The sequence below is a fragment of the Aspergillus puulaauensis genome, chromosome 5 (genome assembly GCF_016861865.1).
Source record: "Aspergillus puulaauensis MK2 DNA, chromosome 5, nearly complete sequence".
In the NCBI taxonomy this organism is placed as follows: Eukaryota; Fungi; Ascomycota; class Eurotiomycetes; order Eurotiales; family Aspergillaceae; genus Aspergillus; species Aspergillus puulaauensis.
In genome coordinates this window covers 3,767,298-3,787,355 of record NC_054861.1, presented here as the reverse complement: position 1 = coordinate 3,787,355, position 20,058 = coordinate 3,767,298, and the positions used below count along the sequence as shown (strand labels likewise).

The window sequence follows — 20,058 nt, the reverse complement described above, 5'->3', positions numbered from 1 at the left end:
ATACTTTGTATTGCTCACTAAATATACCCGTGGTAAGCTTCTTATCCTGGTAGCTTCGATTTCGGGGCGTATTTTGGCCGACGCCAGGAATCCAACGCTAAGGGCAGATCATGCTTGCTTCTAAGTAGAAAGTCGCCTCGCTAATTGAGACAGTGTATCCAATATTATATATTGACCCTTTGAAAGAAGAAGGTGCAACGAAGAGGGACATGTTTTTGATAGGAAGGGGCAACCAGCTCCACCGTTCCCGCCTATAGACTCGATATACCGAACTAAGAAAGTATACAAGGCTGGTGGCTAGCCAGCTATCTGCAGCATAACAGAGTAGCAACTTGAGGAGTTAAGGATTGGACAACGTCTATTATAGGTTAATAGTTTGCAAAGCAGATTCAGGGTTATACCATATACCCCTAAAAGCTCTGCATAATCTCGTTTTCTGCAGGTTCAGATGGCCGAAGTCGGACTAAATCTAAACCTCAACTAGTCTAGGGGCTGAGAGACTCGGCGTAAGCCAAGTTGGCGTTGGATTCGGGGGTGGCGCTATGGCTTACTGGCTGCATAAAGGCTGGATTCTAAGTTAACTCGTAAAAATGATACTATAAAGACAAGGTAAAAGGATAGTTCATCTTACGGATTACTTCGTGAGGCATAAAATAGAGCAAAAATAACAATAACATTCTAGGCGTCTTGCAAGTACCCTATCAAAGGAGTGACAGTCCAGCCATTGCTAGCAACCCCTTCCTCCAAAACCATGGCTCTATATCTAGATACCCAACCCCCAGGAATTCCGAAGTACTTTCGGGCGTGCAAGCAATCTAGGCGTGCTTGACGGTGATGTAGATGTTGTCGTTACCACCGATGGTAGAACGTCCTGAGATAAATCAGCCCATATATTCGGTGCAAAGCAAAGTCAGAAATAGATAACTCACCTCCAGCGGTGCTACCGCTAGTGCACTGTCCGAGAACGGCCTCGGCAGCGGCAGCAATGTTTTGGCTAGAGGGATATGTTAGATACCACAAATGTCCGTGGCAGAAGGGGGCTGACATACCAGTTAGTCTCGGTGGTACCGTGGCCAAGGATCACAGCATCTCCATCCTTGCAGAAGCCGCCGTAGCTGCCGCCAACCTTGCACTGAGCGGTGCCCTTGTCCTTGAGGAAGTTGATGCAGTTCTTGATGTTGCTGACGGGAGCGTAGTTCTCGCCGCACTGGACGCCGGCAGCAGCGGCGCCGGTGGCGATGGCAAGGGCAGAGATGACGGTAGCGGCCTTCATTTTGATTGTTTGAAAGTTGGTTGGGAAGATGTAGAAATCTGAATTGGACTGTAGAGAGAAGATTGAGTTGATGATGAGAAGAATGAGGATATTGACGGGATGGATGCCTCCTTATATAGCTTTTTCGACGCCTCAGAACTCGCGATTGAAGCTGAGTCTGATGGTAAGTCCGTTCATCGATGTTGCTGCTCGCCTTAACGGGGCTATGTAGCCTCGCTGTCACGGACCGCACGGTTTGTTTTGTTGCTATACAAGGATCAAGGTCTTACTCTGGGTGACCGCGCTCCATTCAGGATCAAGGTGGGTTGCGCGGTCCTATCTTTGGAAGTCGACCGCAGTCGCTCTCAGCGCAGCGTGCATCCTAACTGAGCAGAAAGGCCCATGTGCATAGCCAGGAAAGGAGCTATGAAACACATTGGTGGACTCTTGGCCGGTGAAGAGGATACCACAAGGCTCCATTGAATGGTTCACCACGCCTAACTGAACAATGTTAGGGCCAAAGGTACATGACCCAGAGTACGAAGTACAGCAAATATCACCACAGAACTAGTAGCAGGCATTAAGGCGACCATTGAACAATCTTAATCAGGTACTGATTCTCGCCCTGCATAAGTGTGGCTCTTCCGTAGTCAAGGCCCCCCGGGCAAGGACGAATACGAGACCCCGTCGGCGTAGCCAGGCGAACCGCACTCTAGACCTAATACTCTCGTGTGCATTCTCAGTACGCTGTACCCTATTTTTATGGGGTTTGGAGTAGTGCTCAGACGAGGTTGAGTTGAGGAACATAGGAATAGAAGATGCCCAGGATGCAGTATGCCCGTCCAGATCCAATTGGCGTTGTCGTTCAATATCGTGAGGAATGCGGGCATTCAACCTAGTAGGCGAAGGAATACATCTCTACGTCTAAAGCTAAGGTTCTAGGCCTCCCAATATCCGGAGTTATCTCGGCAGTTCTGTACTCTGATTCTCGACGCAAGACCCAAACTAGGGCATAGCGTGCGCCAAGTTCGCCGGATTTGTGGGGGAGCTCGCATGATCCCTGTCAACGGGAGCGAAGGAAAACAAAGGGAAATCTTATTCGATCCACAATCTCAGAAGACGAACCAAGCATCGACTAGCAGTTACCTAACAGCGGGTGGCTGTTGATGGCTTTCGCAAGCACAAGGGCTGTGGACTGAGCTTGACAGGATAAGATCCCTGTTAAGGCCGCCCATGATCGACATCAGCTTACCCCCGGAGGAACTGACAACTTACGCCAACGTGAAGAAAACTGACGTGTCCATCCTTCAATCGGGCGTGGCGGAGTCTTTCGGCGCCTTGCAGGGGCTGTTTAGCCTCGCAGCCTCCTACGGTTGATAATATCGGTATAGTTGGCTGTGGAGTAGCTCGCAAGCAACTTGCGGCCCTCTCTTCTGTTGCCTATCTCTTCTCCTAATTTAGAACTGTCAACGAGATAAGCTGGACACCTTGATGGTACAGAGTTAAAATACTTAGTAGGTGTGAAGTAGTTATCTCTGCTCTGGCTGCGCGGTATTAGCGAACCACGCTTCGCTTAGACAGTTAGGTCTCGGATACTCCGACGACCTCAGCGTGCCCGAATTTATGCCGGTGAGCTGATGAGCCATTCTGCATGCGTGGTGCATCTGGAGGTGATAGATGGAAGCCCACAATACTTCAATACCTGCGCAACCGCGGCATTTAACCGCTAATGGAATAGACAGGGTGAGTACTGAGTACAGCCTGGTCCAGTACCGTGATTGTAGGTTTGGGGACTACCCACGGAGCGTGGTGGGAATTCTCTCACGAGGCTCGCCGTGTTTTGGAAGGAGGATATTGGCATGCTGATTTGTTCAGTGGTAACGGAGAGATACATATTCTAGATGCTAAAACAAAAATACCTATACCGTAGAGGGGCTCCGACACTCTTATTTCCCTAAGCCCGTTGAGGGTGCCGCGATATTATACAATGCTGCCTCCCAGCGAGTGAATAATGAAGTTGATGACGACGATGGCCATGTCAGCACCAAATTCTATGTACTTCGTGGAGGCCTTATCTCCATTCATGATGGTAGTGTATGTAAATACACCATTCATAAGCGATCGGACTATCACACGAGGCCGCACAGCCGTACATGGAGCAGCATATCGGCCAAAGGGGGGTGGGGAGTTATGTGCGCTGAAGGCTCAGCTCGCAAAATGACCAGCCCCTGAACCTTATTATACCGTCGATTGTGGAGGCGCAGTATATTGACAGAATTCTCTGCGATCTCGTTGTGATATCATGCAATTCAGCTGCTAAACACAACCATTCAGTCCAGTGTAGAGGAGGTGCGAGGAAAATACTCAACAAGCACATATGGTACGACTAGCGGACAAAGTCTTCGGGCAGCGAAAAGTAATTGCCGAACAGGGCACATCGAGATATTGCTTATGCTATTTACCATGAAATTTCCCCTCAGCTCTACGGTGTATGTAGGCTGGTCCGCAATCCACTTCCCAATCTGACATCCTGTCTGTGCGTCCCCCAGGACAAATAATGCAAGGCTACAAAGTTCGATAGAAACTACTCAAATGGAGCTCTAACAGAATGAGTATTCAAAAGTAAGCCCCAATGGAGAACAGGTTTCATGAACAATCAGAGTGGCGATTCCGCAGATGCATTTGGTCAACATAGTATATATACAATCCTCACTCCGACGGTCACAATCAATGACAAGCCTTCCCAAACTTTCTTAGCCGCCAATAATTATACGGGAGCGGCGCGAGAAAGCCAGCACCAACAGAGACCACAGCAGCCATCCAGAAACGAGGGTCATCGAGAGCGACTACGCCCCCAGTAAGATGGTAATCGACCAGGTTCTCCGCAGCCTCCATCGCCAACATCGAGACAAGGCTCATCCCCATTGCTGTCCGAGCGGCCATCGACCACGAAAGCCTATCAAGGCCGCGTCGAAGGAGGACCGTCTCCAGTATGATGGATGTTGTGATGCCTGAGGCCACTATTTTGCGTTAGACATTAAAGGCACATGAGGTGCGGTGTAGTGCATTCCATGTAGGCACAAGTCGCAAGGGATAAGGTAGGTACATACTCGACGCAGCCATGATAGTCCCCATTCCCAGATCCGGGAAATACGTCTGTAGCATCCACAGGGCCGAAAAGTCGCCTATGGAGCATCCGATCAGGCATCGTAGGGTGTTGATTCTCGCCCGTCGCCACGTGGAGCGGCAAGTCCAGAACTCCCGCTGAAGGGGCGACAATTTGTGCGCCGGTAGATTCTCATCCGGCGCAGTTTGGGCCTGCTTCTTACACGTTGAGGATGAGTGCTTTTTGTCAATGCACCGGTACCGGTAAACCGGTCGAGTCTCGGCGAGGCTAGGAACGAAGCGCGTATTACCGGTAGGACGCAGGGCCTTGAAGAGTAGCCGCTGTCGACACAGGGGTGTCATCTGTGAGGGATATAACATGACACTGATTGAAATACTCGCATTATGTACAAACTTCTAAAATGTTTGCGACGTGGAAAGGCGAGATGTGAGATTTAATCCCTGGCAGAAAACGCGAAAAAGGCGCATCCGGTCACGTGCTGGCGTTGGGATGGACGTCCGCGAACAGATGGATATATCACAGTTGTGAAAGAACTAATTGACCTTTTTGCTGTCAATAAAACTGTATATAGTTAATACCATGACTATCCATGATAATGTACCGAGAAACGGCGCTTGTCCAGAACCAACGAGAACTACAAAGTGGAAGTACCCACCTGCAATTATATATATTATTGAAAAAAAGAAACAAAAAAGGCATAATAATAACGAGGAATAATAAAACAATCAGTTGTCACCTAGTAGTTTTCTGTATTGCTTAAATTTCAACAGTTGACACTATCATACTCTAATTTTGCTGGTGTTGACTCACCTGCTCTCCATCCGGTTCACACTTGAATTGCTCTGATCCGATGGCCAATCATCACCCCAGCGTTGTGACATGAGGCTAATATATATGAATACGAAGAAGATGCCAGACATCGATGCGATATTGGATGAAGCCCCTCATCTGTCTCAGCCACACGCGTACCTTGGTGGTGCAAGTTCCAACATATATACCAACCTTTGATAGCGACGTCGTTCTCGTTTACATCAGATAGGAACGCAGCAAGTTCACTCAAAGAGTCTATACCAGTCTATACCAGGTTTAAAAAAGATGTCCTCAGCACCCACACCAGCACCCGGCACCGCAGCAGCCGCATTCGACAAGTCCAGCGATGCATACGAGCGAATGACCGGCGGATGCACCAGGGAAGTCGCGCAGTTCCTGCTAACCCTTGAACCAAAGGTAGAAACATCATCTATAATCCTCGACAACGCCTGCGGGACTGGGATAATGACATCCGAAATCCTGGGTCTGTTCCCCAAGGCAAAACCCAAGATATTCGCAGCAGACCTCGCCCCGTCCATGGTTGCTAATTTCAGTAACATGGCTCGTGCCAAAGGATGGATAAAGGATGGCTACGACGGATTGATGATCTCTGTTATGGATGCGGAGGATTTGACGTACCCTGATAATACGTTCACGCATTCGTATACGAACTTAGGGTTTCCGTTCTTCCCGCAGGCTGAGAAGGCTGCTGCTCATGTGTATCGAACTTTGAAGGTCGGAGGGACTGCATTTATCTCGACTTGGTCGAAACTCGGGTACCTCAGGCCAGTTCACGAAGCCCAGCTAAGAGTCCACCCGGACTCAAAGCCGTGGGAAATACCGATGCCAAAGGAGTGGCTCACGAAGGAAAGGCTTGTGGAGGTGCTCGGGAAGGGAGGGTTTGAAAGTGGGAAGATCCGGGTTCAGGAGAGGACTGTGGGATACAGAGGGAAGGATGTGGATGATTTGATAGACATCATGAAAGCATCGTTTCGAGACTATGTTACGAATGGGTGGTCCGAGAGCGAGAAGGAGCAATGGGTTGAGGAGCTCCGTAATAGTCTGCGCGAGGAGGAGACGGCAATGGCCAGGGTCGAGATGGTTGCATGGGTAGCTGTTGCGCAGAAATAAGCTGGCTTGCCTGTTCTCTCCACCAGCACCACACCACATGCTCGTGGAGATGAGAAAACTGCCCGGCTCACGAGGACGACGCGTGGTGGGTGATTATGTCCGTTTCTTGATTTGCGGCTGCAAGGTTACAGCGGTGCAGTCACCAACAGTGCATTGTTACTCGACTCTCATGTTGTGATAGGAATACAGAATGGCGGGTGTAATTGTGATACATTGCATTGTTATAACAGACACCGGCCCGTGCGCGAAGATATGTCTTTGTCTGATTGTGCCAGGCTATAGTCAAATATCAATGTACCGCCCAAGTAGACAGCAAGACCGTCTAACTAGAGCCCTCTTCGCCGTTATCTAACAGCACACGATACATCCTCCGAATCCGCCGTTCCAGGTGTAACTGTGGATCATGCCCAACCGGACAGAGAGCTAAGGGACCAGTAACCAGCTTCTGGTATTCGGACCGCTTGCATTCCACATCCCAGGCTATCGCCTCCTCTATATTCTCTACCTTGTATTTGGTCTGCCACATGAGCGCGGTAGAAGGCCGCTGCTTCGTGAAGAGCGCGGCGATCTCTGACGCAGAAATGCATCGTTTTGCGGTGGACATGATATCTGCGGCTGTCTGGCGAACGTACAGAGGCGAGGCGCAGTGGACAACACCGGTGGTTTTATGAGCCAGGTGGAGAAGGCAGCAATTGGCCACGAGATCGACGGGGACTTCCTCGAAAATATGGTCGGAGTTTCCAACACGATCAAGATCAGACATGCTGAAGCAGAGAAGCAGAGTGTGCATTGGAATTGCTTTATCGGGACCATATAAGGGAAAGGGCTCTGCGATGGCGGGTCCAATGGCGGATGGCCGTATGATAAGCACTGGAATCGGATAGGGCTGACGAAGAAGTAGACGCTCTGCTAAATGTTTTGCCTGTCCGTATGGCCAGGCGTACCTATCGTCTAATGGTAGTTGGGAGCATTCTGCGCCTGGATGCCCGGCGAGTTCTTCCACTGGATCGGGATTAGGGTTTGGTGAGGGATACAGGCATTCTTCGACCACGCCTCCTGGGAGAAAGCTATTCGCAGCCAGACTCGAGAAGTGCACAAAAAGCTGAACATGACGGAATTCAGATGCCATTCGGAATAGTGCCATGGCAGTTTGGCAATTGTCTCGAACCGACTTCCCCAAATTCTCGACCAAGGAGATATTTGCGACTGTGTTGATAACCGCAGTCACTTCATTCCGCATCCTATAGCGGACGGCTGGATCGATTCCAAGGCCTGGTCTGGATAGATCGCCGGTGATCAACTCAACTTTGCCAGAGTCAAGTATATCGTCAATCTGCTGCGGCATGGTGGATTCCCACTTACGGACTGCTTCACCTACAGACCCTCGACATAAGGCGAATATCTTCTTAGTCGGTAATCGCATGGCTAGTTTGTATAGCAGACAGCCCCCCAGGCTGCCAGTAGCTCCGGTAAGAAGGACCACTTGGTCCTTAAAATGCTGAATATACCCATCTGGTGGCACGGCAGACTGCATCTTTTGGCTCATAGCTGGCTCGTTGGTCTATGCCGACGAACTGCAATAAACAACGTGCCTGAAGCTTGGTAACATATGTCTTTCAGAGCACGCACTGCAGGTCCTTCGCATGAGCAGAGCGTATATGGAGACGAATTGCACAAGCCATTAGCGAACTTTCCCCTTAAGAAACACGAGGCGCAGGAGCCGGAGGGTACAAACTTGAGGGGTTGTAGTGCAAGCACCACTTGTGTAATATATTGCATTCCAGCCATCCAAAGGCCCGTGTTCGAACCTTCTATGCCAGATTTAGGCTCTATGTGTGTTATAGTGCCGCGCTGATGGACGCATCTGGCCCCTCTAAATTCGGCAACAGACAGCTCTGGCCATTAATTGAGATTGCACAGACGTGGAAGCTAGCTGCAGTTCCACTAACAATGTGACTCGGTACGACAGTAGATACCCAATGAGGGCTGCAAACGTCTGGTCAGCCGGGAAGCGTGGGCATATTCAACCCTGTGAAATAAAACACCCTTGGGTTCCAGGGAGATGGGCAATATTTACTTTATGGCCATGAAATTGCCGTCGCTCCTTTTCTCTCATGATAACGCTGGGAAGTAAACCCAGCCAAAGAGTCACTATTTGTGCTTTCACCACCGGACCAAATGGATACAAATGGCGAGATCAGGGTTGACGTGGCCGGCCTCACACTTTCCAATGATACCCCGAAACCCGAACAGTCAACAATTGCAGCTTCGCCAAAAATGCAGAACGAAGGCCCCCCTCCTATCGCCATCGTGGGAATGGCTGCCAGACTACCAGGAGGAGTAAATTCCATCCCATCCATGTACGAATTCCTTCGGGACCGAAACGACGGCCTATGCGATGTCCCCCTATCCAGATTCAACATTAATGAATTCCACAATGACGGAGACATCCCCTACTCGATGAAGAGCCAGAAGGCATATTTCATTGACGACGACGTGGCCATGATGGATGCTTCGTTCTTTGGTCTATCCGAAGTGGAGGCTGCTGGCTCGGACCCTCGCGCGAGGCTCTTACTGGAAGTGGTTTACGAATGCCTGGAGAATGCAGGACAAACCGGATACCGCGGGGACAGGATTGGCTGTTATATCGGTGCTTGGGGCGCGGATTGGGCAGAACTTACTCTCAAAGATGGTCAACATCGGAACCCGATGATTGGCGCTGCAGCAGGGAGTTTCTTCTTGTCGAGCTATATCGCGTGGAACTTGGATCTGCATGGACCGACGTAAGTCCTTTTACTAGTTACTGCAACCCGCGCGGATACTGACTACATATAGGATGACGATTGAAACTGCATGCTCCTCGTCCATGGTAGCCCTGCATGAAGCCTGTCAAGCCCTATACTCCGGCGAGTGTTCATCCGCGCTTGTAGGAGGAGCCAACCTGATTCTCACCCCGACACTACACATGAACCTGGCAAGTAGCGGGGTCCTCTCTCCACCGGGGCAATGCAAGACATTCGATGCGTCCGCAGATGGATTTGGACGCGCGGAGGCCGTGAATGCCGTTTTAATAAAACCGCTAGAGGATGCAGTACGAGACGGGGACAGAATCCGCGCTGTGATCAGAGCAACAGCTGTAAATAACGATGGGCGGACAGTGGTCCTCTCAACGCCTTCAGCAGATGCACAGGAATCACTTATTCGGAGTGCGTATAGAAAGGCGGGTATTGATGCCATAGACGACACCGCATATTTTGAGTGCCATGGGACTGGGACGATGGTAGGGGATGTCACAGAGATGTCTGCGGTGGCCAAGGTCTTCCCCAGTGGCGTTCACGTTGGATCGGTCGGTACCATTGTCCGTTAGAATACTTACTTCTGATGATATTGTAGGTGAAGCCCAATTTCGGCCATTCTGAGGGTACGTCGGGTATTACGAGTCTCATCAAGGCCGTGGTGTCCCTGGAGAGGAAGGCCATACTACCACACATTCATATGGTCGAACCGAATCCAAAGAGTAAGTCACTCTTAAATACCCTAGGTAGCCTACAGTTACTGACCTGAAGATGAAGTTGCATTCGAGAGTGCAGGCTTAATAGTGCCGAAGCATGAGATGGCATGGCCACAAGGTCGAAAGGAGAGAATCAGCGTGAACAATTTCGGCGTAGGAGGAACAAATGTCCATGTTAGCTACCAATTACACCTCGAATATCATCCAAAGAGAGCTAACCGTGGGAAAGGTCATTTTAGATTCTGCCTCCTCGTTCGGACTGGACAGTACTGTTTCCCCAGCTCTAAACTCAACAAATACCCGGCTCCTAGTACTCTCAGCCAACAGTGAAAAATCCCTTCGTAATCGAATAGAAGACATAGAGGCTTACATTGAAGGAAATCCAAAACATGTTGCCGATCTTGCATTTACACTGGGAGAGCGTCGAGAACATCTCACGCAACGGGCATTTATGCTGGCCACCGAGGAGGCAACCGGTTCGTTCAATATCGGCGCTGTCGACACTGCATGCACACCAGAGATTACGTTTGTTTTCACAGGCCAGGGGGCACAGTGGCCAGGGATGGGAAAATCGTTGATACAGTCCTTTGATCGGTTCCGGTCGAGTATCAGACTGCTTGATTTTGCCCTTCAAAGAGTGCAACACCCACCAGCATGGACTTTGCAAGGTTGGTATCCTTTCACTGGAAATGAGTTAAGGCATCCACTAACAGCTTGAGTAGATCTTCTCTGCAATGATAACAGCTCACACCAATTAAACTCGGCAGAATTTGCACAGCCATTATGTTGTGCCATTCAAATCGGCCTCGTGGATCTTCTGGCCCACTGGGGAATTACGCCAGCGTCCGTCATCGGCCACTCCAGTGGTGAGATAGCAGCCGCGTATGCTGCCGGGGCTCTCACTGCCGAACATGCGATTAGAGTCGCTTACCATCGCGGCCAAATCTCGCATAAAGTGCAACGGCGAGGGGGTATGGCCGCCATCAGCATGGACCGCGAGGAGGTAACTCCCTACCTGACCGAAGGAGTAGTGATTGCTTGCGAGAATAGCCGGCAGAGTGTTACACTATCAGGAGACCGAGATGTGCTGGAGGGTATTATGGAAAGAATTCAATCTGATGACCCTGATGCGCTGTGCCGCCTGCTTCGCGTCGACAAAGCATACCACTCTCCCCATATGCAGGACGCCGCTGACGAATATGAAGCTTCCCTTGAAGGGTTGCAGTCAAGAGGTGGTTCGTCCATGATGCCGTTCTTCTCGTCTGTCACTGGGGCACGTATTACCGACCCATCTGAGTTAGACGGTAAATATTGGCGACGGAACCTAGAGTCCCCTGTGCTCTTCCTAGCTGCAACCAATGCGATACTAGATTCCAAAGAGGACACTTCAAATTCAGCATTCGTTGAGATCGGTCCTCATTCAGCCCTTTCTGGACCACTACGACAAATTATCTCTGAGCACCAACACGGGGGATCATGCTCCTACATACCGTCCCTAGTACGAGGAGAAGACCCAAAAACATCCGTGTTCTACACTGCCGGAAACCTCTACAATGCAGGGGCCTCTGTCAGCTTTCGTGCAATCAACGGCGAGGGAAACCTGCTTGTGGATTTACCCCCATACCCGTGGCAGCATGATACCAGGTACTGGAGCCAGACACCTGCAGTCGAGGCCTGGAGGCTGCGCAAGTATCCCCACCATGAATTACTAGGCTCTCGAGTATTAGGGTCCACAGATCTAGAGCCCTCATGGCGGAACACGCTATCTCTTGACGATGCCCCGTGGCTATACGGGCACAGGGTCCTGGGAAAGACACTTTTCCCTGGTGCTGGATACATCGCAATGGCCGGGGAAGCAATTCAGCAAATAACAAACTCATCGACCTTGAAATACCAGATTAACCATCTCGTCCTCAAAAGCGCCCTCTTCATCGACAGCAACGAGTCGGTGGAACTCATCACCAATCTGAGACCAGCTCGGATTTCCGATATCCAGGACTCGGGTTGGTATGAGTTCTCGATTACGTCTGTCCAGGCCGGCGAAACAACGCGGGTATGTGTCGGCCAAGTACGAGCTGCTCCGTCCTCAGTCCCATCCAATATGCCACTGGTAGATGGCACGCAGCTCAAGCGGCACGCCACTTCGGCGACCTGGTACAAAGGACTACGGGAGATTGGAATGGACTACAACCGTGAATTCCGTGGTCTGGACGACATCTCTGCAGACCCAATACGCCACGTAGCAACAGGCACGGTCAAGACGGCAAAAGTGTCGCCCAGTCGGTATGTCATGCATCCAACGACTATCGATAGATGCCTACAACTGCTTTCAGTGGCCATGTTTCGAGGCCTCACCCGCAGTATTAATATCCGGAGCCTTCCTGTTCTATTCGAGGATATCTTCGTTAGTCCGGAAAGTGAAGAGCTCTATGTGCAAGCCCAGGCTGATATAGGAAAGGGCAACTTTATCCTTGGAGACGTAGGTGCCACGTCCCAAGACCAAAGGGAAACTGTTCTGTCAATTACAGGCGCACGGCTCCATATCATAGGTGATGATACCACGGCAGTCAAGGAAGGCGACCTGGCATCCAGGCCAGTCTGGAAGCCTCATATCGATTTTATACCCGCGGCATCAATGGCAAAGCCACCACCACCACTGACACTCGATACCGAGGTCAGCGACAGGCTGGTCGACCTTTTTATAGCCGAGACTGCTGCTCGAGTACAAGACATTGAGCCTTCAGAGGATCACCTTCTCAAGTACAAACGGTGGCTCAGCATCGGTCAATCCAGGATACAGAAACAAGGGACATGGAGACTCCCCGACTTTGGATACGCACCGGACTGTCCCTTTGACTCTTCTGCTCCATTACAAATGATGGCATGGTTGACCGAGAAAACTGAGGATTACGCTCAACTCATCCCTCTAGTCGCCTGCATGCACCGGGTGTTAGACAACATTGTGGGCGTGTTCGAGGGGACGGTTAATGCCCTACATCTCCTAATGGAGAACGACGGCTTAAAGGACGTCTACGACGTGCTTCTATCTTTCGACTCGTGCAACGAGTTCTTCACTACCCTGGGCCACTCGAATCCGGAATTGAACATTCTCGAAGTAGGAGCTGGGACGGGCAGCGCAACAGCTCGGTTCTTGGAATATCTGCACGCCCCCGATGGCAGTCGCCTGTATTCAAAATACACCTTCAGCGACGTCTCGGCGGGCTTTCTGGCGGCGGCAAGGGAGAGGTTCTCGAGGTATGATGGAATGGAGTACGCAGTCCTGAATATCAGTGAAGATCTTGCGGCGCAGGGTATTGAGTTGGGGAAATATAATCTGGTTATCGCCTCTAATGTATGTTCACCTTGTCTCTCTTGACTACTTTGGGGTCTCAACGGGCTCGAATAGGTCATCCATGCTACGCCCAGCCTCAATAGATCGCTGTTCAACATCAAGAAGCTCCTTGCTCCGGGTGGTCGGCTATTCCTGCAGGAACTTGCTGAAGGTACGTTTTCACATTCATTTGCAGTTCAACATGGCAAGAATTAACAAAGTCTGCATTCCAGAATGCCGAGGAGCCGAGTATATATTCGTATGCTTTCCCCTAACGGCGTATTAGAAGTGTGCTGCTAATTTCACATACAGGGCCTACTACCAGGCTGGTGGGTAGGCGAAAATGACCAGCGCGTCGAAAAGCCCTATGTCTCTGTAGACCGATGGAGGCAGGAGATGAAGGCCGCTGGATTCAACGGCATCGACTTTGCAATCCACGAGCAGACCAGTCTACTCGTCAACCTAGTCTCCAGCAGCCCGCTGCCACCAGTAGAACCGGCAATAGTTAACCTCCTAGTCCCAGGAGAACATTCCCAATGGATCTTGGATGTCGCAAAGCGATTCACAACGAATGGCCATCAAGTCAACATATGTACCCTGGACCAACCACGTCCGAGCGAGGGAGATACCATCTCGCTACTCGACGCAACAGGGCCGTTCCTCTTCAATATTTCGACAGAGAGTTTCCAGCAGCTAAAGACATTCCTACTCAGCCCATCCGTCAAACGTGTGTTATGGGTTACCAGGATGTCGCAGATGGCCTGTGCCGATCCACGATATGGCCTGATCCATGGCTTTTTGCGCGCGCTTCATGGCGAAGCTCATACAGATGGCACGAGTTTGTCTATACTTGATGTCGAGGAGTTTGACCAGAATACGATATCCCATCTGTTACGGGTGTACGACCACCTTCGTCGGATTCAAGTGTCAGATGAATCGAGGCGCGAGGAATATGTACTCTGCAACGGAATAATCCACGTTGCAAGGTTCGAGGTCGCAGATATGGGAAAGGAGCTGGAGAGTTCAGTGCAAGGTTCTACCCCTAGGAGGTTAGGGATCGAGTCTACAGGGCTGCTGGACTCGATGTTTTGGAGAGAAGATGCGCTTTCCGACCCGAAGGCCGGAGAGGTTCTCATCAGGGTGGCATATATTGGACTAAACTTCAAGGTAAATAGACTCCCCTACAAAAGTGCAATGTTGACAACAGCCAAGGACATCATCACAGCCCTTGGGCTTATTGCAACCCCAGACCAACTTGGTTTAGAAGGGAGTGGGGTGGTCCAGTCTGTAGGTCCTGGCGTATCTACCGTCAAGCCTGGAGACAGAGCGATATTCCTCGGGCCAGGATGTTTTGCGACGCATATTCTAGTGCCTTGCATGAAAGTAATACCTCTACCCAGAGAGTGGTCACTGGAGGAGGGCGCCACCTCCCCAATCGTCTCTCTAACCGCAGCACAATGTCTTTTGAGAATGGGAAAACTGCAGCCTGGTCAGGTATGTTGCCACCGAATTCACTCAATAGAGGTATTTTATTAACATTGGCGCAGTCCGTATTGATCCATGCAGCCGCTGGAGGGGTTGGTATCGCGGCCATCAGGATATGCAGAGGCATAGGCGCCAAGGTAACTCCAGGAATTCTGCCCGTGTTTCATTTCTCATGAGGATAGATACATGCCACCGTCGGCAATGATGCCAAGGCGCAGTATTTGATGGACACCTTCGGTATTCCGCGATCTGATATATTCCACTCGCGCGATTCTTCATTCTATACCGACCTAATGCGGGAAACTGGTGGGCGTGGAGTAGATATAGTGTTGAGCTCTCTAAGTGGCGAACTACTCCAGACGTCGTGGAAATGTGTAGCTCCAGGCGGGACCATGTTCGATATCAGCAGGAGGGATGTACTGGCCGATGCGATGCTCCCCATGAAACACTTTGTGGGAAGAAGATCCTTCGTTACCGTGGACCTAGGAGAGTATATGGAAGAAGCGACGGATCAGTCTGCAAATTTGTACGTCACACACAGGGCTTCTGGGGCTTCCATACTAATAAAATGCAGCTCCATTCCAGTAAATCAGGGGCTCGTGGGGCCTATTTCGCCAGTGACCTGCTTTGACGCATCCGATGTGCCGGCTGCCTTCCGCCATATGCAAACCGGGCAGCATATTGGAAAGATTGTGGTTCGAATACCGGAGGATCTTAACACACTACCTACGAGGGATACCCGTGCGGAAATTACATTTTCACCCGATTATGCGTATCTTCTCAGCGGCGGACTAGGTGGCCTAGGACGCGCCTTGTCGAACTGGATGGTGGAAAAAGGGGCTCGGTGTTTAGTATATCTCTCCCCAAGCGCAGGAACAACCGACGAACATAGAACATTTGCAGAAGAGCTCAAATGCCAGAGTTGCGATGTCATCTCCATCCAGGGTACAGCGGCCGATATGTCGGATGTGCAAAAGGCCATATCGCACAGCCCGAAACCAGTCAAAGGGGTCTTCCAGCTCGCCTTAGCCTTGAAGGTACGTTAACCCTCACATTGAGAAGCAGACTTGTTAATCATCATCTTCCAGGACATAACATTCGAGCGTATGACGTTCGAAGACTGGACTATCCCACTGACGGCCAAGGTTAGCGGTACTTGGAACCTGCACCAGGCATTCCAGAACACAGCTCTAGACTTCTTCGTCATGCTTGGATCCATAGCTGGCATTGCCGGAATGACTGGCCAGTGCAACTACTCGGCAGCAAATACATTCATCCACGCTCTGGAAAGCCACAGACTGGCTCTCGGCCAACCAGCCTCTGTCCTTGATCTCGGCCCGATAGCAGATATAGGCTACGTGAGTCGCAGTCCAGTGCTAACCAAAATATTCAGCGGCCGATTCGAATTCCAATTCATAAAAGAAATGGAAATGCTAGATGCAGTGGAGGCCCTGATATACCATTCGACATCCTCACGGTCCTCGTTAGCGAGTCGATATGACCTCAACCACATAATCCTAGGTCTCACACCAACAGCCCCCTGGATCCGGCAACGCGGCGACACCCGGCTCGCGATCCTGAATAATCGAGCCCAGAGACGGCAACAGGACCCTGACACCGTCGACGACATCGTTGACTTTGTAGCCCAGGTGGAGTCTGAGCCAGAAGTCCTCAACCGCCCATCGACCGAGGAATTCCTGATAGTAAAAGTAGGACATATGATCAAGACGCCAAATTCCAAAGCCCCCGCAAAACCCGACCTGAAGGCGCTCGCTGGTATCCCTATTGACTCTCTCATTGCAATCGAAGCCAGGGCGTGGGCCAGGAAGCGGCTGGGTGTACAGATAAGTTTGTCTGATATTACAGCAGCAGGCAATGTAAAGGGATTGGTAAATTTGGCAATTGACGGGATGAAGAAGAGGTATTCTGTTTCGTAGTCTATATGAGGTCATTAGGTCGTAAATTGAATGTGACTTTATACGGATGCTTCTCGTGATAATTAAGAACTGTACTAGGTAAGGAATACTGATAATGGAGTATATGGTAACTAGCTGTACTTGATCCTACTTATTCGAGCTCAACCCCATTTGGAAGGCGCAACGGGTCCTCTGTGGCTGCCCAGTAAGTATTTGTACTTTCCTTGATAGTAGATGTATATGTCTACAGTCGCTGTTCCTACCTGCCATGAATAAATTTAAGAAGGCGCAACCCTGAAGCGATAGGCAGGTGCTCCTTCCTCACAATGCTGGATGACGAAACGTTGAGGCTCTTCTACTTTCCCCCCCATTGCAGTTCAATAAATAATGCCCGTGAGAAACTATATTCGGTACCATCGATGATAAACCTCACAGAAAAGAAATCTTGGAAAAGGTAGAAAGGTATTAATTCGTAATGTCACCCGTTAATCCATACAATAGGTTACTCTTCACGCCAACTCACCCTCCCACTGCGGAACTGGCTAATAAGGCCAATAGGCAGCAGGCCGTGGTCGACAACATTAAATCCACCGAAACGCTCCACAATCTCGGGTCCATACAGCTGCGCCACCCATTTCCAGTACGGCGACATGTCGTTCCACTCGCCCTTGATCCCGCTCAAGCCTTTCTGGTTCTTCACGTTCGCGAGTCCCACGGCGACCGGGCCCGTGGAATCGTATTGGATCACCTGCTGCGAGGGGTGGCTGAGGAGTTCATCGTAGACGTGAACCAGTTGACGCCCCGGTCCGTAGCTTACGAGTTCGCGGTGGCGGGTGTACTCCTCAAAGGACATGAAGTCGTCAATGTCGACAGGACGGAATCCCTTGTTCCGCGCGAGGACGAGGTCTTTGTCTATAGCGGCGTAGCGGCGCTTTAGAGAGATATACTTCTCGTGTTCAGCCTTGAAGAAGTCATCGAGGAGGGTATCTGGGCTTGCAATTATGGAGTCCCGCTGGCCGACGAGGTTGATGAAAGGGCTGGACAGTTCTAGGCCGCCCAGGTCGATCGGGAGGAAGAAGTACCCGTCAGGAATCGAAGTGTTCCCGAAGCGGGACTGGATGGCCTCGCGGAGGTAGGTGATGACGCTGCGATCACCAGTTCCCTGCTCTGATGAGAATATCTCGCGCTGGATGCGTTCGTGGGTTTGGAGCATCATGTCGACGTGCTGCTGGCCGAAGCAGTTTGCGGGCGTGCCGAAGTTGTAGGTAAAGAAGGTCGACGCGAAGGCGTTCCAGGCCTGGATCCAGCCGAAAATGCTGGCTTCTTTATCCTCGAGCTGGCGTTTCAACTCGTCAATGTGGCCATCTACCATGTCTTGATCGATCTCGAAACGGCCGGACTCTGGATTTAGATACAGCATCCCCCATTGGATTCTGCCGTTTGGCAATTCTGGCTGGATAGTGGTCTTGGGCCCATCTTTGGCCGTAATGTGGGCGCCGCCAGACTTGTCGCCGATGGGGAGACCCATGGTCTCGCTGAATCTTTGGATACCCTTCCAAGCTTTTACGGAAGTGTCCTGGCTCCGCGACCAGAACCAGAGATCGTCATTTACTCGCCACAAGGACTCACCGCTGCTCTCCTTGTTGATCAAGAAGTCGAGACAAAACAGGGTGACCTCGCCAAACACTTCGCTCAAGACGTGGGACCCAGGGGTACCACGACGGCGGAGCCGGGGTTCGACGTCAGGCTCGTCAACAAACTTCAGAGGAGCAGCAAGAAACTTCTCGAAAAAGCCAGTCCACTTCTCGGACACACCAAGAAACTTGAGAACCGCCAGAATTGTTGCGTGAGGCAAGCTCGGATACAGGGACCCATACTGAGCGCGGAAGCATGTAATCTCACCATAAAGTCGTTTGTTGATCGTGATATCGGCGCTCAGCAGGAGTAGCAGGTTTTGCTTCGCCTGCGTCGGGTTTGAGGGCTTCAGGACTTTCGGCGCAAAAGGGTGCGAGTCATACAAGTCTTCGTGCTCGGACATTTCTCCACCGCGATCGATGAGGCCAAATTCCATGTCTTCGTCTGAGTCAATATGCGCCGCGATACGCTGCAGTCGACGGGCACGCGGTGCGATCTGTTTTACCGTTGTGGGCTGTTGTACGGGTTGTTGTTGCACGGCGCTTCTTCTCGCGGGCGCCGCCTCAGCTTCCACCTCTCCCTCGCCCACTTCCCTATCCTGTTGTTCGTTATCCAGAAGCTGGGATACGAAGTATGCATTGCGGTGGATAGACTCTTTGACGATCTGCAAGTTGGGCTTCTCTTCGCGGGAGTCAAGGAAAAACCGACGGCGCTTCTTGTCTTCGGCTGGGACATTAGACCTCGGGGTTTTCCAAACCCCCTTGAGCTTTCGAAAGTTCATTAACGACTTCTTGAAAAAGACCGACCATTTGACGCCCAGATACTGCAGGAAGATCGCTTGGATGAGGTCTTCGTGCATGTAAATGTGATAGGCACCGTTAAGTTGACGTCGCTGTTCGACGGCCACTTCGGGGCCCCAGGACCAAGTGTGCAACGCTGCGAGTCGCATGTTGAGGACATCGGCCAGCTCGGTCAATACTGTGTCGTCCTTCAGAAACTCCCTAAGAACAGCCCGCTGCTTTTCAGTGGGTAAATCGGAACTGAGAAGACCATTTATGACCCATTTCAGTGTAGTGGGATTGAACTGGGTGGACGAGGTCAGTTCACTCTCGAATTTTGAGACCTTCTCGCGCAGTCTCTCGAGAGCCTTAAGGACATCCTTGGTAGTATCAGTGGATTCATCGTCAACAGGTCCAGATGGGCCGTGGAACAAGTCACCGAGGAAGGCCGTGATAGTATCGGTGTCAATGTCCGCGGGCGTGAAGACATTTTCCTCCCAGTTTCTCTTCGATTCCATCTTGCGGGCGCTGGCCAGCTCTTCAAAATCGTCATTCTTATTCTCGCCTTCTCGGGTCTTTGGATTCTTTTTCACAGACAGCCACTCCATGGTGAGCCGAGCAAACAGTGTAGCATACTCATATTTCAGCGTCTGAACGTCAAGCAGCGACAGCAAAGAGCGATGCCATCGTTCCAGCGTATCTACTGAAATCGAAGGATCATACTCGGCTTGCTTCAGGAAGCGATCGAGGTTGGAAAGCTCGGTGACGAGTTGACGGTTGCTGTGTGTTTGGTCGGAGATGCGCCCATCGTCGTCGACACGAACATCAAAACAGGTCTTGACGCCGTTCGACAGAACACGGACCTTTTGGATGCGAGAGTCCAAGGAGTCGGCCTCTTCCAAGGCAGCAGCTTTGCGTTTCTGGAAGATCTGCCTTTTGTTGGACAGCTCCTCGAGTTTGGCGTCAGTGATGTGCTGCAGAGTTTGAGAGTACTCGGTATCAGCTGAAGCCATTCCGATGATGCTGTACAAAGTACTAATTTACTACGAAGGTTTGGTCAAAGTATTTGTGAGTAGAGAGT

The 20,058-nt window shown here is 50.9% G+C and overlaps 6 protein-coding genes across 6 annotated transcripts; 2 read left to right on the top strand and 4 right to left on the bottom strand.

The window, feature by feature from the left end:
• Positions 1–815: 815 nt before the first annotated feature.
• APUU_51461S (uncharacterized protein) lies at positions 816–1,273 on the bottom strand (the record flags this gene model as incomplete). Its single annotated transcript, XM_041706571.1, has 3 exons — positions 816–871; positions 930–994; positions 1,050–1,273. The coding sequence occupies 3 exons, from the start codon at positions 1,271–1,273 to the stop codon at positions 816–818; spliced, it is 345 nt and encodes a 114-aa protein (XP_041558944.1).
• Positions 1,274–3,979: 2,706 nt separating this feature from the next.
• On the bottom strand, positions 3,980–4,738 carry APUU_51460S (DUF4396 domain-containing protein; the record flags this gene model as incomplete). Its single annotated transcript, XM_041706570.1, has 2 exons — positions 3,980–4,272; positions 4,363–4,738. The coding sequence occupies 2 exons, from the start codon at positions 4,736–4,738 to the stop codon at positions 3,980–3,982; spliced, it is 669 nt and encodes a 222-aa protein (XP_041558943.1).
• A 736-nt stretch (positions 4,739–5,474) lies between these two features.
• On the top strand, positions 5,475–6,320 carry APUU_51459A (class I SAM-dependent methyltransferase; the record flags this gene model as incomplete). The annotated part of the gene is made up of 1 exon (XM_041706569.1): positions 5,475–6,320. The coding sequence occupies one exon, from the start codon at positions 5,475–5,477 to the stop codon at positions 6,318–6,320; it is 846 nt and encodes a 281-aa protein (XP_041558942.1).
• A 322-nt stretch (positions 6,321–6,642) lies between these two features.
• Positions 6,643–7,665, bottom strand: APUU_51458S (putative secondary metabolism biosynthetic enzyme; the record flags this gene model as incomplete). Its single annotated transcript, XM_041706568.1, has 1 exon — positions 6,643–7,665. One exon carries the CDS (start codon positions 7,663–7,665, stop codon positions 6,643–6,645), a length of 1,023 nt encoding a protein of 340 aa, XP_041558941.1.
• Positions 7,666–8,498: 833 nt separating this feature from the next.
• On the top strand, positions 8,499–16,584 carry APUU_51457A (type I iterative PKS; the record flags this gene model as incomplete). The annotated part of the gene is made up of 13 exons (XM_041706567.1): positions 8,499–9,103; positions 9,156–9,666; positions 9,714–9,837; positions 9,893–10,005; positions 10,061–10,499; positions 10,554–13,183; positions 13,238–13,334; positions 13,396–13,421; positions 13,475–14,656; positions 14,710–14,784; positions 14,830–15,173; positions 15,222–15,684; positions 15,736–16,584. The coding sequence occupies 13 exons, from the start codon at positions 8,499–8,501 to the stop codon at positions 16,582–16,584; spliced, it is 7,458 nt and encodes a 2,485-aa protein (XP_041558940.1).
• Positions 16,585–17,065: 481 nt separating this feature from the next.
• APUU_51456S (uncharacterized protein) lies at positions 17,066–19,990 on the bottom strand (the record flags this gene model as incomplete). Its single annotated transcript, XM_041706566.1, has 1 exon — positions 17,066–19,990. One exon carries the CDS (start codon positions 19,988–19,990, stop codon positions 17,066–17,068), a length of 2,925 nt encoding a protein of 974 aa, XP_041558939.1.
• Between the last annotated feature and the right edge of the window lie 68 nt (positions 19,991–20,058).